Raw genomic sequence first — 22,689 nt, forward strand, 5'->3', positions numbered from 1 at the left:
ACACATACTAATTTATTATATATATATATTTATATATTACACAAACTAGAAGAAAGAAATTAGAATATTCTGTCATTATGTAGAGTTCCAATCATTACTCCAAAAAAACATAATACGTCTGTTGTTAGTTCCATTTCCGATTATTAAATCCCAAGAAATTAAACATCACACATTTGTTGATAATTTAACATTAAGCACAAAGACTGTGAGGTCTAATTGCTGGTTGGTCTGGCGGCAGATTAATTTAACAAATATATTTCTATAGTTTTTAATTACAAAGTAAGAATAAACAAGAATTAGCAATTGGAGTACTAAAAGTAGTGAATTTTTACCTTTATGATAAGGTCAACATTTAGCCGATTGAACAAGATCGTTTTTCTTGATTTTACTCGGAAATTCTAGATAAGGTTCTATAATGAAAGTCAAAATTTGACTTTTTGGCAATGGCCAGGAGATGATTAAAAAGTTGTTGAGGCTTAGACATCATGGCCATGTGATCAGAGCCTAAAATCTCTTCCACTTCATCTGGTGGATTCTTTTCAATCATATACTGTTTTAATTCTTCTGGTAGAATTTTATCTTCAGCACCCACAACGAACACTCATCTAACTGATCCATAATTTTTGCTCGAAAGAACCATCTCCTTTGATATGTCTTCCGGACTGTGTAAGTATATACGTAGTAGCCAGCGCCAAATCCTTTCACCAAACAGGGGAAAATAAAATTAAAAAAAATGGATTTGTTTCTAAGATAAACTAGTGAAATTTTCTTGTAGCTAGGTAGTTTCAGGGGTCTTCTTTATTCTAGTTGAAGATTTGTGTGTTTTTGCAGAGGATTCATAGCAGACTTCACTATGTCTCGTTTTGAAAAGAAATGAATCTTGTACCTAATTCGATCACAAAAAAATTAGAAATGAGTGTTGCCCAAACACCACTTTGGGCTTAGCTTACCTGAATCTGGCTGATGTTGTGAACCAAGATAACTCTATAAGACTATATAGGCTAGACGTGGTGAATAAGACTGATTCAGTTGATATTGTTGGGCTGAGTAAAATATTGGAGAGTTTTATATGGGATCCAGGCCCAATTAGTTATTGTTAAAAAGGTCTAGAGATTAGGAAGAACGGTTATGCAAATTATGTCGAAGCATTGGCTTTCAGTTATCTCTCATCCCCTTTCTCTGTTCTAGTATCTCATCCCCTTCTAGTTACCTTCTTCTATGTTAATCTATCCGTAATTAGTGTGTTATTACTTTCTTGTGTGTAATATACGTTGTAACTTGTATTCAGCGATAACAATATATATCAGTACTGTTTGTATTGGAAATCGGGTTTGTTTCAGCTGGGCTGATAAAGATAACTTGCCAAGTACTTGGGGCCAATGTTGAAGGTTAATGGAGGATTGTTGGGTCCATTGTCGTATGTAACACGATTATCAAGTTGAAATACTATTCCGCTACTAATCTGTAACAAAATTACAGAATAGTAGTATGTAACAAGAAGTAGTTGTGACTAAATTTGGCCAAATAATAGTAAATACCTTAGTGTAGAGTGTGAGTTGGACCAGGCATTAAAGCAGCAAGAAATATAGCAACTGAAATCTTTTCTGGAAAGCTTTCCATTGCTTTAGTAATGGCGAGTCCACTATAGCTATGGCCTACAAGAACCACTTTTTCATGTGCAGGAAGAGATGCCATGAGCTCTGTTAGCGGACTCAAGTAATCAGATAAATGTGGGATTTCAAGGACCTGCTTGGGGTTGATCCCTGAAGCACCCAAGCCAATAGCCGTGACATTATGCCCTGAAGATCTCATCAGTGCCGCAATCTTGTACCAAGACCAGGCTCCATGACACGCGCCATGAACTAGCACAAAGTGCTTGTTAGCGTTAGGCCATTTAGGCCTTGATGTTGTTGAATTTACATATGACAACAAAATTAGTATCAGTACTAAATTTATTAGTAACTTGATTTTCTTCATAATTCTTTTTTTCTCTTTTCTAGTGTTGAACAATGAGCACATAGTACAAAGAGTCTTATAAGGTGATAATTAACCTTGTCCACATTTTGTATTTTTCTTCCTTCAAATTCGACATTTCACTAGATCAGGGTTTACGTGGGGTTGCAGAAGTTTGTCAAATGCTACTGAAAATTATTGAAGTGTCTTTTGCTTGCGCATTTAGTTATCTTGAGCCAAAGTTACGTTTTGCTTTGGATTTGTCTTTGAGAAAGGCAAGTAAACAAATAGCCGATTGGAGGACCGCAATTCAAGTCATAGCTGAAAATTACAAAATATTTATATTTTACCAGTTTCAGAATTCAGACTTATGGGACTGAAGTGGATAGAGTTTGTCAAGCTAACTTCATATCCGTAAGTCTGAAGCTTGAACTATACCAAGCCTACTTCAGAACTCGTATATCCGTATTTGAACCTAATTTCATTGTGTTATTGATTGCGTTAAGTTCGGAGTTTTTCAGTTGTATAACTTTATTAATGCACCATTTACAGAACCCCGGATGCCATATGATAAGTTTAAAAACTTGTTTGTATATTGAGGTATATACAATGGTTTGATATTTCAATTATGTTTTTATTCTTGATATCATGTTGGTAAAGCTATCAAGATAGCTTGTCCACTGGTTGGCAATGTGCTGAAGAGTAGTAAAAAATTGAAGGGGGGTTAGACATCATGACCATTATGCCCCGAAGATGTCATAAATGCCATAATTAAATGTTGTTTCTTTTCAGATCCAGCATCCACTAAATCAATTAGAGGAAAATCATATAATTAATTGAATTATTTTGATGCTAGAGATTGTAGCCAGATGGATTTCTGCTGATTACTTTCTGAGAATATACCATATACTATTGGATGTTAAGCACATCTCATGAGTTATTGGAACAAAAGGATTGTGTACTCAATTGATCTAGGGTGCAAGCCCCCCAAACACTAGTAGTATCAAAATACAGAGGAAAGTTGAAGTACCATTTTAATTTCAATATACTTTATTATTGAATATTTAATCAAAGATCAATAAGCCTGTCACTTGAGAGCAATACGTAGAAGAAGAGTAAAAAGTTTTAGGGGCTTAGACATCATGGCCATGTGATCAGAGCCTGAAATCTTTTTCACTTCATCTGGTGGATTATTTTCAATCATCCAATGTTGAAATTCATTGGGTAGAGTTTTATCTTCAACAGCCACAATGAATACTCGTCTAACTGTTCTGTACTTTTTGCTTGAAACAACTATCTCCTTAGCAAAATCTTCCACACTGTATAAGTATAGCGGCCTTACTAGTGTAGTGGCTAGAGCCAAATCCTAACAACAAAAGGGAAAAAAGAAGAGGAAACTTTATTAGTTCAATGATGTTGATGTTCTACTCGAATCAACTGGAGAAAACATGCAACATTAGAGCCATCGTCATGACCATTATGCTTTGCTTACCTGAATTGGGCTCAACTGATAAACATTTCTTGCCAAGTACTTTGGACCAAAGATGAAGGTTGTTGGAGGATTGGTTGGTCCATTATCATACGTTACACGATTATCAAGTTGAGATACATTTCCAGTGAAAGATTGTAACTAAATAATAGTTTCAAAATGAAAAAGATGTTAGTAGCTGACTAAACAGATCATAGCAAAGGCAAAGTTGGTGCATTATATACATATATATATGTACCTTGGTTAAGAGAGTGGTCGCATTTAGAGTTGGACCAGGCATCAGAGCAGTAACAAATACAGCAACTGAAATCTTTTCTGGAAATCTTTCCATGGCGTTAGATATGGCCAGTCCACCAAAGCTATGGCCTACAAGAATCACTTTCTCATGTGTAGGTAGAGAAGCCATGAACTCCATTAATGGACTAAAGTAATCAAATAAATGTGGGATTTCCAGGACCTGTTTGTTGTTGATCCCTGAAGCACCTAAGTCAAGAGATGTGACATTATGCCCTGAAGATCTTATCAGTGCCACAATTTTGTACCAAGACCAGGCTCCGTGACACGCCCCATGAACAAGCACAAAGTGCTTGATAGTTTTACCCCCTGATGTCGTTGAATTTACATATGGCAACAAAACTATCAGTACTAAACTTATTAGAAACTTGTTTTTCTCCATTTACTTTCTTTTCTTCTTCTGAACTATGAGCTCATAGTATGAACCATTACAAGGCAATTATCATAGATAATCAAGGTGTTTGACCTTCTAACTTACCTCCCTGCTGAAGCAATCCTATGTCAAATATTATTTGTTGGGGATTTTATCATTCACTAAGTCAACTAGAGGAAGAGAATAGATTATTAGATTATTCAGGCTGAAGTTGCATAAAACAATTTGATTGTCAGTATCACTGATAAAAGAAAGGATAACAAAGATCAATGTCAACTGCAGACTGAACCTAAAAGTTTACACTATGCAGGATAAATGAGGACATTTTCAAACAAAGTCACAACCATTTGACATAAAATTACAGGGGACATGATCATAATTCATAAAGGTCATAGATGATTATATGTGTTACCTAACAGAGGACTCTATGGCCCAAGTGATTTCATACATCAGAAGAAAATTGTGAAGTGAGTGGGAATAATCAAATTAAGCACAAGGTACTTAAATCTCATGAAATCACTGGAATTTTGGTATCATTCTTTGCATTAAATTAAACCAAACATGTTCAACAAATATAATAAAAATAAGAAAGGGAAATTTGAACTGTTTCGTGAGGGTAGAAACGTTCAGAGTTGGACCAGCCATCATTATTTCAGTAACAAAAACAGCAACTGAATTCGAGTAGTGTGAAAATCTTGAGTGCTTGGATTTTGTTCCTTCGACATTTCAGCAAGTCAAAGGTAAGATGGGGCTAGAGTTGTAAGTCCAAACATAACATATGCACATTAACTTTTGGAATCTATGATCTGATGAAAATAATTGCAACATGGCGTTACTGAGGTCCTTCTCTCTCACACGATATGACGGAGTTCCTTAGAAGTTACATTATTTTGTCAAATGCTCATGTACTGGAGATGTAATTAGAAAGGCACCATTTCACAAAACCCCTGACGCCAAGTAATAAGCCCAAAAATTACAACTTGCTTATGTTGAACATTTCCTAGATGTTTTTTTTTTGTGGGGAACAGCAAAGGGAATCTCTACACAATGAACAAAAGACTGATTCAACAAAGGGTAATCTAATTTTATTTCAACTATGCATTATTCATGAATATGCAATCACAAGCTGGTTTAAGCTATTAAGATAGCTTGTCATTTATTGGCAATACGCATAAGAAGAGTAAAAAGTTGACGAGGCTTAGACATCATGGGCATGTGATCAGATCCTGAAATCTCTTCCACTTGATCTGGCGGATTCTTTTCAATCATTAACTGTTGAAATTCCTTCTTTAGAATTTTATCTTCGGCTGCCACAATGTACGCTCGTCTAACTGATCCATAATTTTTGTTTGAAAGAACTATCTCCTTTGATATTTCATCCAAACTGTGAAAATAAATTGGCCTTACTAATGTAGTAGCCAGTGCCCAGTCCTAACACCAAGAAGGAAAAGAAAATCGTTTGTTACGGCCATTCTCATTATCAAGAGTACCAGTACTCAGCTATTTCAATTTATATTTTTACTATGCTCTGCAGTCTGCTTACCTGAATTGGGCTCAGTGGATAAAGATAACTCGCCAAGTACTTCGGGCCAAAGATGAAGGTTGTTGGAGGATTGGCAAGTCCATTATCGAATGTAAGACGATTATCAAGTTTAAATATTGCTCCACTGGATGACTACAGTAAAGTATAATAATTTCAAACATGAATGTAAGATAACATAAAGAATATCATCTCATGGCTAAATTTGAAAATGATACCTCATTGAAGACGGTGGCTGCATCAAGAATTGGACCAGGCATTAGAGCAGTGACAAATATAGCAACTGAAATCTTTTCAGGAAAGCTTTCCATGGCTTTAGATATGGCAAATCCGTCAAGGCTATGGCCAACAAGAATCACTTTTTGATCTGCTGGAAGAGAATCCATGAACTCCATTAGTGGTCTAAAGTAATCAGATAAATGTGGGATTTGAAGGACTTGTCTCTGGTTGACCCCTGCACCACCCAAGTCCAGAGCTGTTACATTATGCCCTGTTGTTTTTATCGACGCCATAGTCTTGTACCAAGACCATGCTCCATGGCAAGCCCCATGAACAAGCACGAAGTGCTTGCGAGCTTTAGGACGTTTAGGCCCTGACATGGTTGCATTTACACATGACAACAGAAGTATTAGAACTACTAGACTTGTTAGAAACTTGTTTTTCTCCATATCTTTTTCTTCTTCTTTTGAAGAATGAGCACATTGTATGAACCATTACAAGGCAATTATATAATTCCAGGAGTTTGACATTTGTTAATTAATTTACTTACTTTCATGCTGAAGTAACCCCATGTTAGGTGCTAATTGCTATAGGGGCATTTTATTTTTTTATTGGATGTGTTTCTTGGAAGTTCAATCATTCATCAAAAGAGAATAAATAAGTAAAATTTCTGTTTTCACCAGATAATTGGAATGAAATCATTCACTATTTTATTTTCATATTGGATGGGTATATTTGGGCCATTTATGTAACGATAGATATATGTGAGCCACTTTTGTAATATAAGACATGTTCTATCTAACCTGGCAAAAGTGTATTCCTTCAATAATTTCTGATATTGAGAGAATTTCCCAACTGTATTCGCAAGTCCATCAAACTCTCCAAAGAAACAAACAACAGCCTAATAACACAATAATTTTTTTTTACAATGGCCAACCTTGATGCTGCACTCTAGAAATAATTTCCCAAATAGGCTTCAAATAGCCTCCAACAAATAGTATCAACTCACAAACTGGTCAAACAACAATTCAACTCATTGCTGCAGTCATAGGCAGTTTCCAGAATGAAGAAAAAATTAGCAATAAACAGAGTCGTCTCAAACCTGACCAAAGAGGGTTTACAGTTTCTGTTTAGAGGATTTTCTTCTTGGAAAAATGGTCCTATGATAAGGCGACCACCACAAGTCAACCGGAGATGCCAAACAGATTTTGTAACAGAAAGCCGGACCAAGATTTGTCCATTCACGCGCTCTTCGGACTGGGTTGTCTCCGCCAGCTTGAACTACGCGTGTGATTCACGCACTTCTCCTCTGGAAACCGGCTTCTGGGGGTTTTGTAGATCGGGGAAAGATGGTCGTTCTTAGGTTGGTGGCGGCAGCTAAATTTCAGATTCAAAAATTTCATTCACATGCTCACCCACTTCCGGCAAGCTTTATGAGGTAACTGGGAAAAATATTTTCTGATACCATTTAAAGATATGACATCTAAGGTAAGGAGAGAATTGCCCAAGTCTATAAGCAGACTGCCCATTTATTCCCCAATTAATGCGAAACTTTAACCCAGTCTAACCATCATTATTATTATTATAGAGAGGCCAATCAAGTTTTGGATGGACTTGCTAAGGAATCAACAAAATTGATTCTGTGAGTTTTATTTTGACACTAGTCTGTGAGAGTTTTATCTTGTCAAATCCTTGATTATTTTTCTCCCATCTTTCCCTTCGTTTGTTCAATCTTTCATCTTGCGCCTTCAATCAGGTACCTTCCTACATAGTTGTTTTACCCACGAGATAAGGAGAAAGTGTTGTGGTACCGATTGTAACAGTCCAATTGAACCAAGATAGTAATATTGATATGTAATTAGAGGAAATAGAGGTCGTTTATTGATGTCAATTCCAAACACTGAAATTACAACGAAACGAAACAACAGCTGAAAGAAAATGATTGAGATGTCAAATTAACTAATTCGACATTGGGGCTTCCATGAAAGAATTCATGAGATCGCCATAGAGATGCATCATATATGTGAATTGCTGCTTCCCTTCTCAGCTATGCAGTCATGTGTAGTTTAAATTATTTCAATTAAGCTTCATTCTTGGATATGTAATGAAAAGCTGTGTCTGTCATTTGTGAGCAATGCTCATAATAAGAGTAAAAAGTTGAAGGGGCTTAGACATCATGACCATATGGTCAGAGCCCTCGATCTCTTTCACTTCATCAGGTGGATTCTTTTCAATCATCTGCCTTTGAAATTCCTTCTTTAGAAATTTATCTTTAGCAGCAATAATGAACACTCGCCTAACTGATCCATATCTTTTGCTTGAAGAATACATGAAGAACATAATTAACTCAGTTTATCAAATATTAACTTAATAGCAACATGAACATGGAACTGATTTAAATCAGTTTATTTTTCCTTATTGGTGTTAGGATTTGGAGCTGGCCACTACACTAGTAAGGAGATATTTTTTTCAAGGAAAAGTTATGGATCAATTAGGCGAGTGTTCCAAACAAAGGTGTTTATGATGTCAATAACAATGGAAAGAAAATGATTGAAATATCAAATTAACTAGCTTGGTAATAGGATTTCCATAAAAGAACTAAGATCGCCATATAAATGCATAAGATATCTAATTGACTGAAGTATTATTCTTCTTAGTTAATTAACAGCTCTTAGTTATACTTGTTGGCAATACTCTGAAGATTATAACTGAAGGTTGTTGGAGGATTTTTAGGTCCATTATCTTATGCAACTCGATTATCAAGAGCAGATACTACTCCTGTCGATGCAAATGCCTGTTACAAATTAGTATATTGAGTTCCAAATATGTAAGAGTTTAAGCAAATATAATGGTTAATGTTGGTACCTGAGTGTAGACGACGGTGCTTGCATTGAGAGTTGGACCAGGCATTAGAGCAGTGATAAATACAATCTTTTCTGGAAAGCTTTCCATGGCTTTAGAAATTGCAAAGCAGCCAAAGTTATGGCCTACAAGAACTACTTTTTCATGTGCAGGAATGAATAGAAGCCATGAACTCCATTAGCGGACTCAAGTAATCAGAATAATTTGGGATTTCGAGTTGATACCTGAAGCACTCAAGTCAAGAGCTGTGACATCATGTCCTGAATATCTCATCAATGCCACAATCTTGTACCAAGACCAGGCTCCATGGCATCCCCCGTGGACTAGCTAGCACAGAGTGTTTCTTAGTTTTAGGGACTGATGAAAAGGTTGCATTTGCATATGGCAACACAAGTATTACAACTACTACACTTGTTCAAAAAAACTCGTCTTTCTCCATATCCTTCTTTTTTTGAAGAATGTGCACATAATATGAACGGCAGTTTTATAGTCACAACAAGTTGGTTTCTGCTAACTTTTATATCTCAAATAGTCACTTAATTGTGATTTTTTCTCTCATAAAATCACTTAACTTTGATTTTTAACTCAAAGGTACTTAACTAACGACTTTTCTCTTAGAAAATTACTCAATTTTTATTTTAACCCTAAAATCACTTGGTATGAAAGTTTCCTTACAAAATCACTCAGTTTATTTAATTAAATTTTTCATTAAAATTTGCTAATATATAATTTTTATTTTAAAAAAAACATTTAAATCATTTTAATGACTTAAACTGAAAATAATTATCACATTTAAAAGTATTGTGATACTACTAATAAAGTAGTTATTGTTAAAAATAAAAAAATAAGGGATAAGAGTTTGAAAAATACCCCAACTTTGGTCGGATTTGCTGTTGCGATACTAAACTTTCATGAGGACCTATTACCTCCCTAGACTATTTAATACCGTATTTTAAATATATATATTTGCCCACGTGGACATAAAAAATAATGCAAAATTATAAATAGTAATGTGTCCACGTTAGGGGTGTGCACTATTCGGATTAAACTGAATAACCAAACCAAACCAAATCAAACCGAATTTTTATTTGGATTGGTATTTTGTTTTTTTGGATTGGTTTTGGATTAATAAATTACTTTGTTTGATTTTTTTGGTTTATTCTTTCCTCTTTGGAAAAGGTTTTGGAGTAACTAGTTGGAGTAGGAAAGGTTTTAGGACTCTATAAATATATGTTTGTTTCTTCTAACACAATAACAATAACAATAACATCCACAATGTAGACGTTTAAGAGTTTAGTTTATAGGGAGATTTATTCTCTCTAAAGTTTATAATATTTTTCTTTTATATTAGTTTTCATATAATAATATTATGTTTTTAGTATAAGTTTTTGTTATCTGATTTATCAACTATATGATTTGCAAATTGTAAGCTTCCGCATGACGCCCAATCACCCTTCAGAACCCAACACATATCATAGTACCTAAAGTTTTTATTTTTATTTTTCAGAGTGTCGTAAAGAAGGAAGAAGCGGACGAGTTTGCTAATTAAGTTCATACTTAATGATGTATGTGCTCTATAATTGGTAACAGGGATAAATAAAAGGTGTAAGGAACTTGACTTACCTTGTCCTACACTTGAAAAAATCAGTAATTATAGGAAATAGAGGTCGTTTATTGATGTCAATTCCAAACACTATGATGGAAATATCAAATTAAGAACTGAGATCCCCATATCAATGCATCAGTAATTTTATTCTCAGCCTTACACTTATTCTTCTTAATTAATTAACAGCTCTTAGCTATACTTGTTAGCAATGCTCACAAGTGTAGTAAAAAGTTGAAGGGGTTTAGACATCATGGTCATGTGATCAGAGCCTTGGATCACTTCCACTTCATCTGGTGGATTCTTTTCAATCATCCTCTTCTGAATTTCTTTCTTCAGAAGGTTATCATCAGCAGCAACAATGAATACTCTCCTAACTGATCCATACCTTTTTCTCGAAAGAACTATCTCCATAGAAACATCTTTCACACTGTACAAGTATATTGGCCTTACTAGTGTAGTTGCCAGTGCCAAATCCTAACACCAACAAGGAAAAAAAAAAACAGACTTAAATCAGTTTCATGTCAATGTTCCGGTTAAGTACTCAAGTAAGTCTATAATTTGGAGAAACTAGTTAAAATCTCCTTATTGGTGATACCTACAAATTATTTTTTGCAAAGGAAGTCATTAATCACTTTAGGTCCATTCACTTGACAAGAATAACAGAACTTGGCTATTTCAATTATATATTTGTATTATGCTTTGCTTACCTGAATTGGGCTCTTATCGTAAAGCTTAACTGCCAAGTATTTGGGACCATAACTCAAGGTTGTTGGAGGATTAGTAGGTCCATTATCATAAGCAACACGATTATCAAGTGAAGTTAATACACCAGTGTCTGCCAAGAGCTGTAACAAAGTATATTTAGTTACAAATATATATGTGAAACTGTAACCAAACATAACATATCATCTCATGGTTAAAGTTAAAAAATGCATATGAAAAATTGGTACCTCGTTGTAGAGGGTGGCCGTTGCATTGGGAGTTAGACCAGGCATTAGAGCAGTAACAAATACAGCAACTGAAATCTTTTCTGGAAAGTTTTCCATGGCCTTAGAAATGGCCAAACCACCAAATTCATGGCCTACAAGAACGACTTTTTCATGTGCAGGAAGAGAAGACATGAACTCCATTAGAGGACTCAAGTAATCGGAAAAATGTGGGATTTCAAGGGCCTGTTTCGGGTTGATTCCAGAAGCACCCAAGTCAAGAGCTGTAACATTATGCCCCGAAGATCTCATCAATGCCACAATCTTGTACCAGGACCAGGCTCCATGGCATGGTCTATGAACTAGCACAAAGTGCTTCTTAGCTTTAGGGATTGACAAGGTTGCATTTGCATATGGCAACACAAGTAGTAGAGCTACTAGACTTGTTAAAAACTTGCTTTTCTCCATATATTTTTTTCCTTCTTTAGAAGAATGAGCACATAATATGAACCATTACAAGGGTAGCTTTATAATCCGAGGAGTTTGGTATCTGCTGACTTACTTCCATGCACAAGCAATCAATTATTTGAGTAAGTGGGCAAGCAGTGTAGTAAGGGGCTGGGGATTTTGGCCTCTCTATTAGTAGTCATGCTTGGTCTATGAAATTATGAGCCACCCACTGCCATGTTTTCATGGCAGGTCAATTTGGGCAAAATTCACATCAATTCATCTAAGAGTTGGGCTGATTTTGACTAACTATGTAGTCCATATTCCATGGAAGTACTGAGATCGCCATATAAATGCATAAGATATGTGAATTGACTCAAATTCTATTCTCAGCCTTACACATGTACACCTTATTCTTCTTAATTAACAGCTGTTATTTTGAGGCATTTGATTTTTAACTTACTTCCTCGCAGAAGCAACCTCAAGTTGGCTACTCTTTCAACAAGTGGTCAAGCAATGTAGTAGGGGCTGGTGCAACTTGCAAGCCTGGGGATTTCAGCCATGATTGAAATGTCAAATTAATAGTTGGAATAACATTTCAGTGTCACTTTAATCCGTCTTTCACAAGCCCAGAGGACATCTTGAACAGATTTCTCATGAATCATTGCATTCATTAGACTACTATCTTACATCACCTAAATATATTAGAATTTTAGAAACAACTCCAAATCAAAACATTTGAACACGTTATGCATTATATATATGGTGGTCTAAATGACAGTTACTGAAGTGAAACTGTGTTCACTACAAAAAAAGAAAAGGTGAATTTATGGAGGTGTAATTGTGGGAGTTGTCATAACCTCCACAAAATTATATTAAATATGGATTACATTAGCCTCCACTAATTTTTACTATTATACTTGCAGGGCTCTTAACCTTAGTCATTTTTTAAATTATTTTTCGCGCCAGAAATAGTTTTTTCCCTCATTTTATAATCCTTTTCACTAATTTTTTTATTCCAAACATACCCTTTTGACTTTGTAGTAGCCAAGTATACTCGCTCATTCTCTGTCTCTCTCAAATCACTTCAATGAAAATCACAGCAAATCACAATCTCTTTCATGAATCTCATCCGTCCTCATCTATCTTTCATTTCTTAGGGCTCTGTAGAATTATTGACATTGGTTAGCGGTAGAAATTGATTTTAAGTCTAAATTTTCCTATTATGTTTTGCCAGAAATTTTTTGATTTCTTCAAATATTGGGATACAAATCTATTGACGTAAGGTATTCTTCTTTCTTATTCTAATTTACATTTTCTTTCATCTTGCATGTGTGTTTTAAATTTATTTTCTCCTGTTACATTTGCATTTGTACGAAACATTTGTTTTTCCTTCACTTATTCTAGGGATTCTGATTATGTATGTGGCTGATATTAGTTTTTTCTGTGTGGTTTTGTAATCCCAAATTTTCTCAGCTATTTGAGGTGTAGTTTCGAATTGTGGTTTGTCGTTTTGGCCTAGCGTTTCTGCCTAGGCTTTTTTTGTGCTCTCCTCGGAATGGTTCTACTCGGCAATGAGAAGCAGTGGCGGAGCCAGAAATTTTAATAAGGGGGTTCAAGATCTGAGAAGTAAACACACGAACTAGTGGAAGAGGGTTCGACATCTATTATACATAACTAAAAAATAATTTTACGTAATATTTTTCGACAAGGGGGTTCGGTGATCCCCTCATTATATGCTGCCTCTGCCCCTGATGAGAAGTAGAGATAGAAAATGGAGGATAGAGAGGATGAGTGAAAATTTTGAATGTTGAAAATGGAGTAGAGAGAACAAACTGTTGAGTCATGTTTCCTACATATTTTGCAGCTTTTCAGCTCTATTAGTTGTTAAATGCTATTGAACCAGTCGTTACTTGATTCTCTTTTCAATTTCCCATTTATGAACTTAATGTGGTCGTTATATACGAGCCAAAGTTCTACAAGTTTCTAGGTTGTAGTTAACCACATTACATTCTGTCTCTCGTTAAGTTGTATGGTGGTTGATATACTCGAGAAGAGATAAATGCTTTACTGGATCTCTTGAGTTACTTGCTTAGCTTTTACCATTCACTTTGTTCTGGTTGTATATTGAGTTATTGGGATTAAATAACTGATATTTAGTCCATTTTTGAGCTGTATATATCAACTTAGTATTGTGAAGCTCATACTGTCACACGTTACATTGCAACCAACTTAGTGCTTTTTATATTGTTTTTCAGTTTTCCTATGAGATGTTCATGTATGTGTGCTTTTATACCTTATTATCCCATGATGTTAATACAAGTAACTTTTCGCCTTTTTGCTTGTTGTTTTGTACCTGCGTATATCCTGTTTTTGCAAGCCGAAAGGGTCCTTACTGAAAATAAATTACATCTTTAGAATGTAATTTTAGAGTTTAATAATTTCTAGAAAGGACTGGTAGAAGTGTATATTCAGGTAAATTTAGGAAAATCTGCTTGTCATGACCCTGTAGCTTAGTGGCTGTGAGAGTAGAGATGATGAAATTGAGTAAAGGAATTTTTGCCCCACTTAAACTTTTAGACGTCCTTATTCTTGCTACTTATGTAAGAAGCCATATATGCAATAGACAACCTAACTGGGGTAGATATAAATAAAGATACTAAAACGGAAAATGATCAAAATGCCTTTAAACTATGTGAAATTGAACAAAAATGTGCCCTTAAGACATTTCTACCTATTAAGATTCAATTGGACTGTCACTTGTGGTATCACCCTTTTGAGATGTTGAAGACCTGTCAACAGAAAACTCTAAGAAGGCCTCATCAACAAAGTACAAAGCTATTTAAACTTTTAATTAGAATGTAAGACTTTTATATTTCTTATAGGTATGGCTGTAACATTTGAATAGTACAGAAGGATATCTGAATTATTTTTCATCTTCAGGAATTTGAAAATTTTGCCTTCAATTTTTATTTTACAACTCAATAAATTTTTAGATAGTATTAGTTTGATAATCTCTAAACAGTTTATACCATTCACATAGGGGTACACGTGCAACATGCATCTCTAGAGACTACTAATTGGACTAAAATTCAATAGTTACAGGGAATAGAGGTCGTTCATTGATGTCAATTCCAAACACTGAAACTACAATGAAAGGAAATAACAACTGAAAAAAAATGACAGGAATATCAAATGAACTAGCACGGTAATAGAACGTCCCTGAAAGAACTAAGAGTGCCATATCAATGCATCAGATATGAAGTTTTATTCTCAAGCCTTGCACCTATTCTTCTTAATTAACAGCTCTTAGGCGTACTTATTGGCAATGCTCAGAAGAGCAGTAAATAGTTGTTGGGGCTTAGACATCATGATCATTGTGTCAGAACCCTGGATCTCTTCCACTTCATCTGGTGGATTCTTTTCAATCATCAACCGTTGAAATTCCTTCTTCAGAAGTTTATCTTCAACGGCAACAATGAATGCTCGCCTAACTGATCCATACCTTTTGTTTGTAATAACTATCTCCTTAGAAACATCTTCCACACTGTAAAAGTGTATTGGCCTTACTAGTGTATAGGCCAATGCCAAATCCTAACACCAAGAAGGAAGAAAACCCCATTTAAATCAGTAACAAGTTGTCGCCATGAAGTACTTGAGATCTGTAATTTGGATTAACTATTGAAATCTTCCAATCGGTGAAGCCTACTAATATTTTTTAGCAAAAGAAATCACTTTAGGGTCATTCTCATGACCAGAATAACAGAACTTATTGGCTATTTCAGTTAAAGTATATATTTGAATTTTGCTCTGCTTACCTGAATTGGGCTCCGCTGGTAAAGGTTAGTTTTAATGTACTTTGGACCTAGGATGAAGGTGGTTGGAGGATTCGTCGGCCCATTATCGTATATAACACGATTATCAGATTGAGATACTGACTTGAGTAACTGTAACAAAGGATATTTAGTTCCAAACGTGTAAAAGCATAAACAAACATAACAGATCATCTCATTGCTAAAGTTGGAAATATAAAACATTTGGTACCTCATTGTAGACGGTGGTTACATTGATATTTGGACCAGGCATCAGACCAGTGACAAATACAGCAACTGAAATCTTTTTTGGAAAGGTCTCCATGGCTTTAGAAATGGCTAAGCCACCAATTTCATGGCCTACAAGAACCACTTTTTCATGTGCAGGAAGAGAAGCCATGAACTCCATTAGTGGACTCAAGAAATCAGAAAAATGTGGGACTTCAAAGGTCTGTTTCGGGTTAATTCCTGAAGCACCCAAGTCCAGAGCTGTGACATTATGCCCTGAAGATCTCATCAATGCCACAATCTTGTACCAGGACCAGGCTCCATGGCATCCCTTATGAACTAGCACAAAGTGCTTCTTAGCTTTAGGCCCTGGCAAGGTTGCATTTGCATATGACAACAAAAGTATTAGAACTAGACATATTAAAAACTTGCTTTTTTCCATATCTTTTCCCCTTCTTTTGAAGAATGAGTACATCATATGAACCATTACAAGGGTAGCTTTTATAATCGGAGGATGTTTGATTTCTGCTACGTAATAGGGGCTGGTGCAAACCTAGAAATTCTGTGTTAATTCATCTAAAAGTTGGGCTGATTTTTTATTAAATATGTAGTCCATAGACCATAGTACTGTTCCATAAGATTACTTTTCAATCTTTTGTTTTCATGTTTGTTAGATATATTAGATTTAGGAAAAATGTTTTATTTAGTAATTAACTAATATATTAATCTCTACTTTTGCCCCTGTTTATATTGAGTGTTTCTCTTGGTAGTTTAATCATTCACCAATTCAACTTAAGGAAGAGATGAATAATTAAAATGTTTAACAGCCTTAAAATCATGACCATGTAATCTATTCCTTCAACTTCTTACACTGAATCAACCCTCCATTCTTTGAGTCCACTAGAGCTAACTTATCTTCATTCGATACAATAAACACTCAAGTAATTACATGAAATAGAAATAGAGGTTGTTTATTGATGTCAATTCCACACTGAAATTAGAATGGAAGGAAATAACAACAGAAAGAAAAAGATTGAAATGTCAAATCAACTAGTTCGGTAATAAGCTACGGACTTTGATGAAAGTACTGAGATCGCCATAAAATGCATTAGATATGTGAATTGACTCGAGTTTTATTACCAGCCTTACACATGTCCGCCTTATTCTTCTTAATTAACAGCTATTATTTGAGGCATTTGATTTTTAAAGGAGTTTGACTTCTTCTAGCTTAATTTAGGTTCATGTAGGCAAGCTGTTATTTGAAGAATATTTGGGCAAGCAATGTAGTAGGGGCTGATGCAAGCCTGGGGATTGTAGCCATGATTGCAATGTCGAATTAAAAGTTTGAACAACATTTCAATGGCACTTTAATTTGTCTTTCACAAGAAATACTGAAATAACAATGAAAGGAAATAACAACTGAAAGAAAATGATTGAAATGTCAAATTAACTAGCTCGGTAATAGGACATCTATGGAAGAACTGAGATCACCATATAAATGCATCTGATATGTGAATTGACTGAAGTTTTATCCTCAGCCTTACACATGTACCCCTTATTCTTCTTAATTAACACCTCTTAGCTATACTTATTAGCAATGCTCACAAGTGTAGTAAAAAGTTGTTGGGGCTTAGAAATCATGGTCATGTGGTCAGAGCCCTCGATCTCTTCCACTTCATCTGGTGGATTCTTTTCAATCATCAACCGCTGAAATTCCTTCTTAAGAGCTTCATTTTCAGTAGCAACAATGAACACTCGCCTAACTGATCCATATCTTTTGCTTGAAAGAACTATCTCCTTAGAAACATCTTCCCCGCTGTATAAATAAAATGGCCTTACTAGTGTAGTGGCCAGCGCCAAATCCTAACACCAAGAATGGGAAAAAAAAAAAAAAACCTAATTAGTTCCAAGTTGATGTTGAGATAAACTATTAAAATCTTCCAGTAATGACCGGAATAACAGAACGTATTAGCTATTTCAATTACATTATGATTTTTTTTACCTTAATTCGGCTCAGCTTATAAACACAAGTTGCCAAGTAATTCAGACCTAGGATGAGAGTGGTTGGAGGATTTATAGGTCCATTATCGTATGTAATACGATTATCAAGTTGAGCTATTGTTGCATTGATTGCCTATAATGAAGTATATTTAGTTTCAAATATGTATAAGTTTAAACAAACATAATAGATCTATCATCTACTGGCACAAATTATGAATATGAAAAATTGGTACCTTAAGTATAGATGGTGGTTGCATTGATATTTGGACCAGGCATTAGAGCACTAAGAAATACAGCAACTGAAATCATTTCTGGGAATGTTTCCATGGCTTTAGAAATGACGAGTCCACCAAAGCTATGGCCTACAAGAACTACATTTTTATCAGGAGGAAGTGAAGCCATGAACTCCATTAGCGGACTCAAATAATCAGATAAATGTGGGATTTTGAGGGCCTGTTTGGGGTTGATTCCTGAAGCACCCAAGTCCAGAGCTGTTACATTATGCCCTCATCAACACGACAATCTTGTACCAGCACCAGGCTCCATGGCATGACGTATGAAGTAGCACAAAGTGCTTCTTAGCTTTAGGCTCTAACACAGTATCATTGCTTTTCTCCATATATGTGAACTTGCGCTTAATTATGATAATTGATGCATCTCTTTAAGTGAGGTTTAAAATTTAAGTCGCTTATGTATCTTATTTTAAATTTTTATTAACACCTTTCTAAGTTATTGTTAGTAGGATTGTTCATGGTTATGGTTAAAAAAACTAAACTGAACCGCAATTCGAACCAAATCGATTAAAAAAAAATCAATATTTGGTTAGGTTTGGTTTTAAAATTTAAAAACCGACATTATTTGGTTTGATTTTGGTTTTACTAAAAAAAAACCGCAAAAATAACAAAACGGAACCATAAATTAGATATATATATTTTATTATATTTTAATTAACTTAAGTCTTTAACTTTATCATTTTCTCAAACACAACTATAACAATCCTATGTCCAAGTCAATCAAAATCCATTTTAGTCTTTGCCTACCCTACTTCACATAAAATAGTCACACTTTCTCTTAATTGAAGCACTTTGTTCGTGTAATGATAACTCTAGTATTGCTTAATTGCTTAATTGAACCGACAATAGCTTTTACGTGGATTTTTCATGTACCAGGTGTTTGCGCGTATCGAGATACGTACATCCCCAAAAAAACTATTACTTTCAAATCAAATAAACCAGAAAAACTGAACAAACCAAACCGACAAATTTTTTTTCGTTTGGTTTAATTTGGTTTTAAAAATTTTAAAAACCAACTAGATTAGTTTGGTTTTGGTTTTAATCCATAACCGATCCAAATCGAACCACTAGCACCCCTAATTGTTATCACTTGTCTTGTTCTAATTAACAAAAAAATCTTTAATCTTTCAAAATTTGAAAATGCCTAATTTTGGTTAGCACGATACAATTTTATATAATTAAATCAAGGCAAAATGGTCTGGTGAACCCTTATACTTGTATCAGTTTGTATTCTAAATCCTTCTACTTACACCTTTGTCATCTGGACCCTTAAACTCAATTAAAATGAGACTTTTAAGCCCCTCCAACCATGTGTGTAGCTCACTCTCCTTTATATAATTGACATGTCATATCCACGTCAGATATATTAATGCCACATCATAATTATTTCATAACTATTTTTTAAAATTATTAACCAAAATTATTTAATAAAATGTAAAATAATAACATTTTAATTTATTATTGGCATTTCTAATTCTCCCTATTTCACAACCAAACATCGCTGGCGTCGTCGCCATTTTTGCCGGCGAAATCACATATACTTTCTCCCTCACCCATCTTAATCTCCGCCGCACACCATCACTATTTTTCTTTCCTTCTCCAACCTCCACAGTAACAACAACCTAAACCACCGCAAAACCAGATCTGGCCACCGCACAACCAGATCTGGCCAAACTTTTCGTAATCCTCTCACCCCAAATTGCTTACAAATACAATTTCACACCAACCTATGCCGTGAAACTCGTCGAAATCTACCCATTATAGTTTCTCCCCTTCCCATTGTTTCATGGCCCAAACCATCGCCGCCGAAACCACTCATATTCCTTCCTTTACCTGCCTTCATCTCTGCCACACGTCACGACCATTTTCCTTTCCTTGTCCAACCTCACAAAACCAACAACCTAAGCCAACACACCAGATCTAGCCGAAAAATAGATTTTGGAAAAAAAGAAAAAAAGGATTGGGCAAGGGATGAATATGGCTGAAAATGAGGTGTAATGGGTGAAGAAGAAGGAGTTTTTTAATTAATGGTTTGAATTTTTTTTTTTTTTTTATAATTTTAAATATTTTTTAAGTAAAAATGCTCCTCACTCGCCTTAATAGGCGTGTAGTTACACACTTTTGCCAACTCAGACATCTTACTGCCACATAGGCCTGGTCAACAGTCAGAGGGGTTTGTTAAATTGTGTTTTATTGAGTTTAAGGGTCCAGATGACAAAGGTGTAAGTAGAAGGGTTCAGAATACAAACTGATACAAGTATAAGGGTCCACCAGACCATTTCGCCTTAAATCAAATGAGTATATTAAAGTTAGTAGTAGTGAATGTTATAACATACGGTCAGTTAGCTCAACCGATCTCAATACTTTTGACACATGTACAAGAATATATATAATACTATTTTTAAGATAAGAATTAATTTTGGACCTATAATTTTCTTTAAAATTTTAACTTTTTTTTTTTGCCTATTTTTTTTTTTTAAGTTGGGATTGAAAAATTGACATAGTGTGTAACGAAATCAAGTAAAAAAAAAAAGCAAAAAAAATTATGATCAGAGGGACCCTTAGTTACAAAAATTATTTAGTGATGGAGTTACACTTTTATGCATAAGTTAGTCGTTTGTTTGCAAAATTAAGTATTTATTTGGAATGAACTTCCAAATTGGTTTTTGTTTGGAATGAACTTTTATTTACAATTATTGTTCTTTGCCTTACAGATTTAATGTTGTTCCCAATAAAAAAAATTGTACTATTCTGCAAGATTACTTATGGATTACTCGGTCAGTAAGATGATAGTGTAGGGTGGCGATTGGGCGGGTTGAGTTAAATTTGGACGGGTTATAATTTATGGGTTTAGATAATAATTGGGTCAAGACCCAACTGAATCTAAATTTGCTTGAATTAAAACGAGTTGGGTCAAAATGAGTTGGGTAATGAGTTATATAAAGGGTCAAGACCCAATTCAATTCAGTTTTTACCAAATTTAATTATTTTATTTGTTCTTTTAAAATATTTTAGTACCAAATAACATTATTTTTTCTTTATTATGACTATATATAACCTATTGAATTGAAAAAAAAAATTAAAAATATTTTGACAAGATTCCTCATGAGCCAATTTGACCAACCCATTTTTTAATGGTTTGAAATAGTTTGGGTTAAAATGGGCTGAGCTGATAAATGGGCGGGTCAATAATCCACTCAAACAAATGGGTTGGACGGGTTGAATTTGATTTCGTAGATGACACCTTCTTTAAAAGTATTTGATACTATTACTATTATATTATTTTGCTTTCTCCATCTAACTATCTCAAATTAAGGAAAAATGGCAACTGAAGTAGAATCAGTAAAATAATGTCATTCGTATATAGCTATCAGTCTGATCAAGTGTGAGATTTAAACAAAGGTACCACCATTCATGAATTTACTTTATTTATGATATTTAACTGTTTGGTCTTGAATCTTAGTTAGGTAATTTACATGAAATAATTGAGGTTGTTTATTGGTGTCAATTCCAAACAGAAATTCTAATGAAAGGAAATAACACCGGAAAGAAAATGATTGAAATGTCAAATTAACTAGCTTATTATTAAGGACTTTCATGAAAGTACATAAAATGCCGGAGCTGGAAATTTCATGAACGGTGTCCAAACATTACATAAGCAAATAATTGATGAATTGGTGCACTGAAAATTTTAAAATCGAACTATGTAATATTAATAATTAATTTTTTTATGAATAAATGTTCCAAATTTTTAAAAATCAATTTGTATAATATTTAGTTTTAATATTTGTGTTTATTTTAATATAAAGAAACGAATAAAACAACAACAACAAAAAGAGAGGAGAAAATTCAACTTGAAATCATTTTAACGTTTCAAGCTTTCACCGATCTCGACGACAACAATAACAACGAGACATGAAAAATTGAAGTAGAATCAAACTAGGTCTTCTTTTGTTCACTTTTAGCAGTGTTATAGGAATATTATAGAATTTTGTTTCATAAACTTTAAATTAAATAATTAGGTATAAATTTTAGTGAAAAGTCAAATTCATTGAAAATCCAATTGGCTACTAAACTTTCATTTTTTTTTAAATTGTAGATTTCTAATTAAGAATCATTTTTGATAAATAATATTTGTATTAATTACAAAATAACAAATTTACTAACTAATATTTAGAAATTAATTTAATCATCCTTAGGCAATTTGAAGATCAAGTTAGTAACTAATTTAAAGGGCTGGCAGTAGCCGCAGGGATTCGAACCTTTCCCCATTATAAAGGGCTGCCAATAGCTTGCACGGATTCGAACCTGCACCCATCACACTATGGGCGGGCGTTACTGGGCGACACCACCTTGTTGTGTTAAGGATGTCCAAAGTATGATATTTAACCGTTTAGATTAGCATTTACTTAGTAGCCAAGCTAGGTACCTTTGTATCATTAAGAGGGCTACACTTGTGGCTTCTTGGTTTGCCAAATTAAAGTAGGTCCTACTACAAGCACTCCACTAGATGCTACTATTGTCTTGGGTAAGTAATGTTAAACACTCTGATCATATGTTCTCTTAACTGTTTGGTCTTGAACTAAAATTCAGTAATTATAGGAAATAGTGGTAATTTATTGATGTCAATTCCAAACACTGAATCC

The 22,689-nt window shown here is 34.4% G+C and overlaps 4 protein-coding genes, 1 long non-coding RNA gene and 3 pseudogenes across 5 annotated transcripts; 1 reads left to right on the forward strand and 7 right to left on the reverse strand.

Moving 5' to 3' along the window:
* Nucleotides 1–385: 385 nt before the first annotated feature.
* On the reverse strand, nt 386–1,977 carry LOC125815083 (methyl jasmonate esterase 1-like; annotated as a pseudogene).
* Nucleotides 1,978–3,040: 1,063 nt separating this feature from the next.
* On the reverse strand, nt 3,041–4,118 carry LOC125815949 (methyl jasmonate esterase 1-like). The gene is made up of 3 exons (XM_049495529.1): nt 3,681–4,118; nt 3,446–3,583; nt 3,041–3,319 (listed from the first exon to the last, which is right to left on the reverse strand). The coding sequence occupies exons 1-3, from the start codon at nt 4,116–4,118 to the stop codon at nt 3,041–3,043; spliced, it is 855 nt and encodes a 284-aa protein (XP_049351486.1).
* Nucleotides 4,119–5,176: 1,058 nt separating this feature from the next.
* On the reverse strand, nt 5,177–6,445 carry LOC125815747 (methyl jasmonate esterase 1-like). Its single transcript, XM_049495295.1, has 3 exons — nt 5,868–6,445; nt 5,653–5,784; nt 5,177–5,540 (listed from the first exon to the last, which is right to left on the reverse strand). Exons 1-3 carry the CDS (start codon nt 6,315–6,317, stop codon nt 5,262–5,264), a joined length of 861 nt encoding a protein of 286 aa, XP_049351252.1. The 5' UTR covers nt 6,318–6,445; the 3' UTR covers nt 5,177–5,261.
* A 625-nt stretch (nt 6,446–7,070) lies between these two features.
* LOC125816301 (uncharacterized) lies at nt 7,071–7,620 on the forward strand. The gene is made up of 2 exons (XR_007442221.1): nt 7,071–7,306; nt 7,457–7,620. It is a non-coding gene; the product is annotated as an uncharacterized LOC125816301 (long non-coding RNA).
* Nucleotides 7,621–7,989: 369 nt separating this feature from the next.
* On the reverse strand, nt 7,990–10,462 carry LOC125815084 (methyl jasmonate esterase 1-like; annotated as a pseudogene).
* Nucleotides 10,463–10,525: 63 nt separating this feature from the next.
* On the reverse strand, nt 10,526–11,730 carry LOC125816070 (methyl jasmonate esterase 1-like). Its single transcript, XM_049495664.1, has 3 exons — nt 11,287–11,730; nt 11,044–11,181; nt 10,526–10,810 (listed from the first exon to the last, which is right to left on the reverse strand). Exons 1-3 carry the CDS (start codon nt 11,728–11,730, stop codon nt 10,526–10,528), a joined length of 867 nt encoding a protein of 288 aa, XP_049351621.1.
* Nucleotides 11,731–15,018: 3,288 nt separating this feature from the next.
* LOC125815980 (methyl jasmonate esterase 1-like) lies at nt 15,019–16,204 on the reverse strand. Its single transcript, XM_049495556.1, has 3 exons — nt 15,745–16,204; nt 15,528–15,647; nt 15,019–15,303 (listed from the first exon to the last, which is right to left on the reverse strand). Exons 1-3 carry the CDS (start codon nt 16,189–16,191, stop codon nt 15,019–15,021), a joined length of 852 nt encoding a protein of 283 aa, XP_049351513.1. The 5' UTR covers nt 16,192–16,204.
* A 1,123-nt stretch (nt 16,205–17,327) lies between these two features.
* On the reverse strand, nt 17,328–18,369 carry LOC125816080 (methyl jasmonate esterase 1-like; annotated as a pseudogene).
* Between the last annotated feature and the right edge of the window lie 4,320 nt (nt 18,370–22,689).

The sequence above is a fragment of the Solanum verrucosum genome, unplaced genomic scaffold (assembly GCF_900185275.1).
Source record: "Solanum verrucosum unplaced genomic scaffold, falcon-dt-bn FXZP01000261.1, whole genome shotgun sequence".
Lineage (NCBI taxonomy): Eukaryota > Viridiplantae > Streptophyta > Magnoliopsida > Solanales > Solanaceae > Solanum > Solanum verrucosum.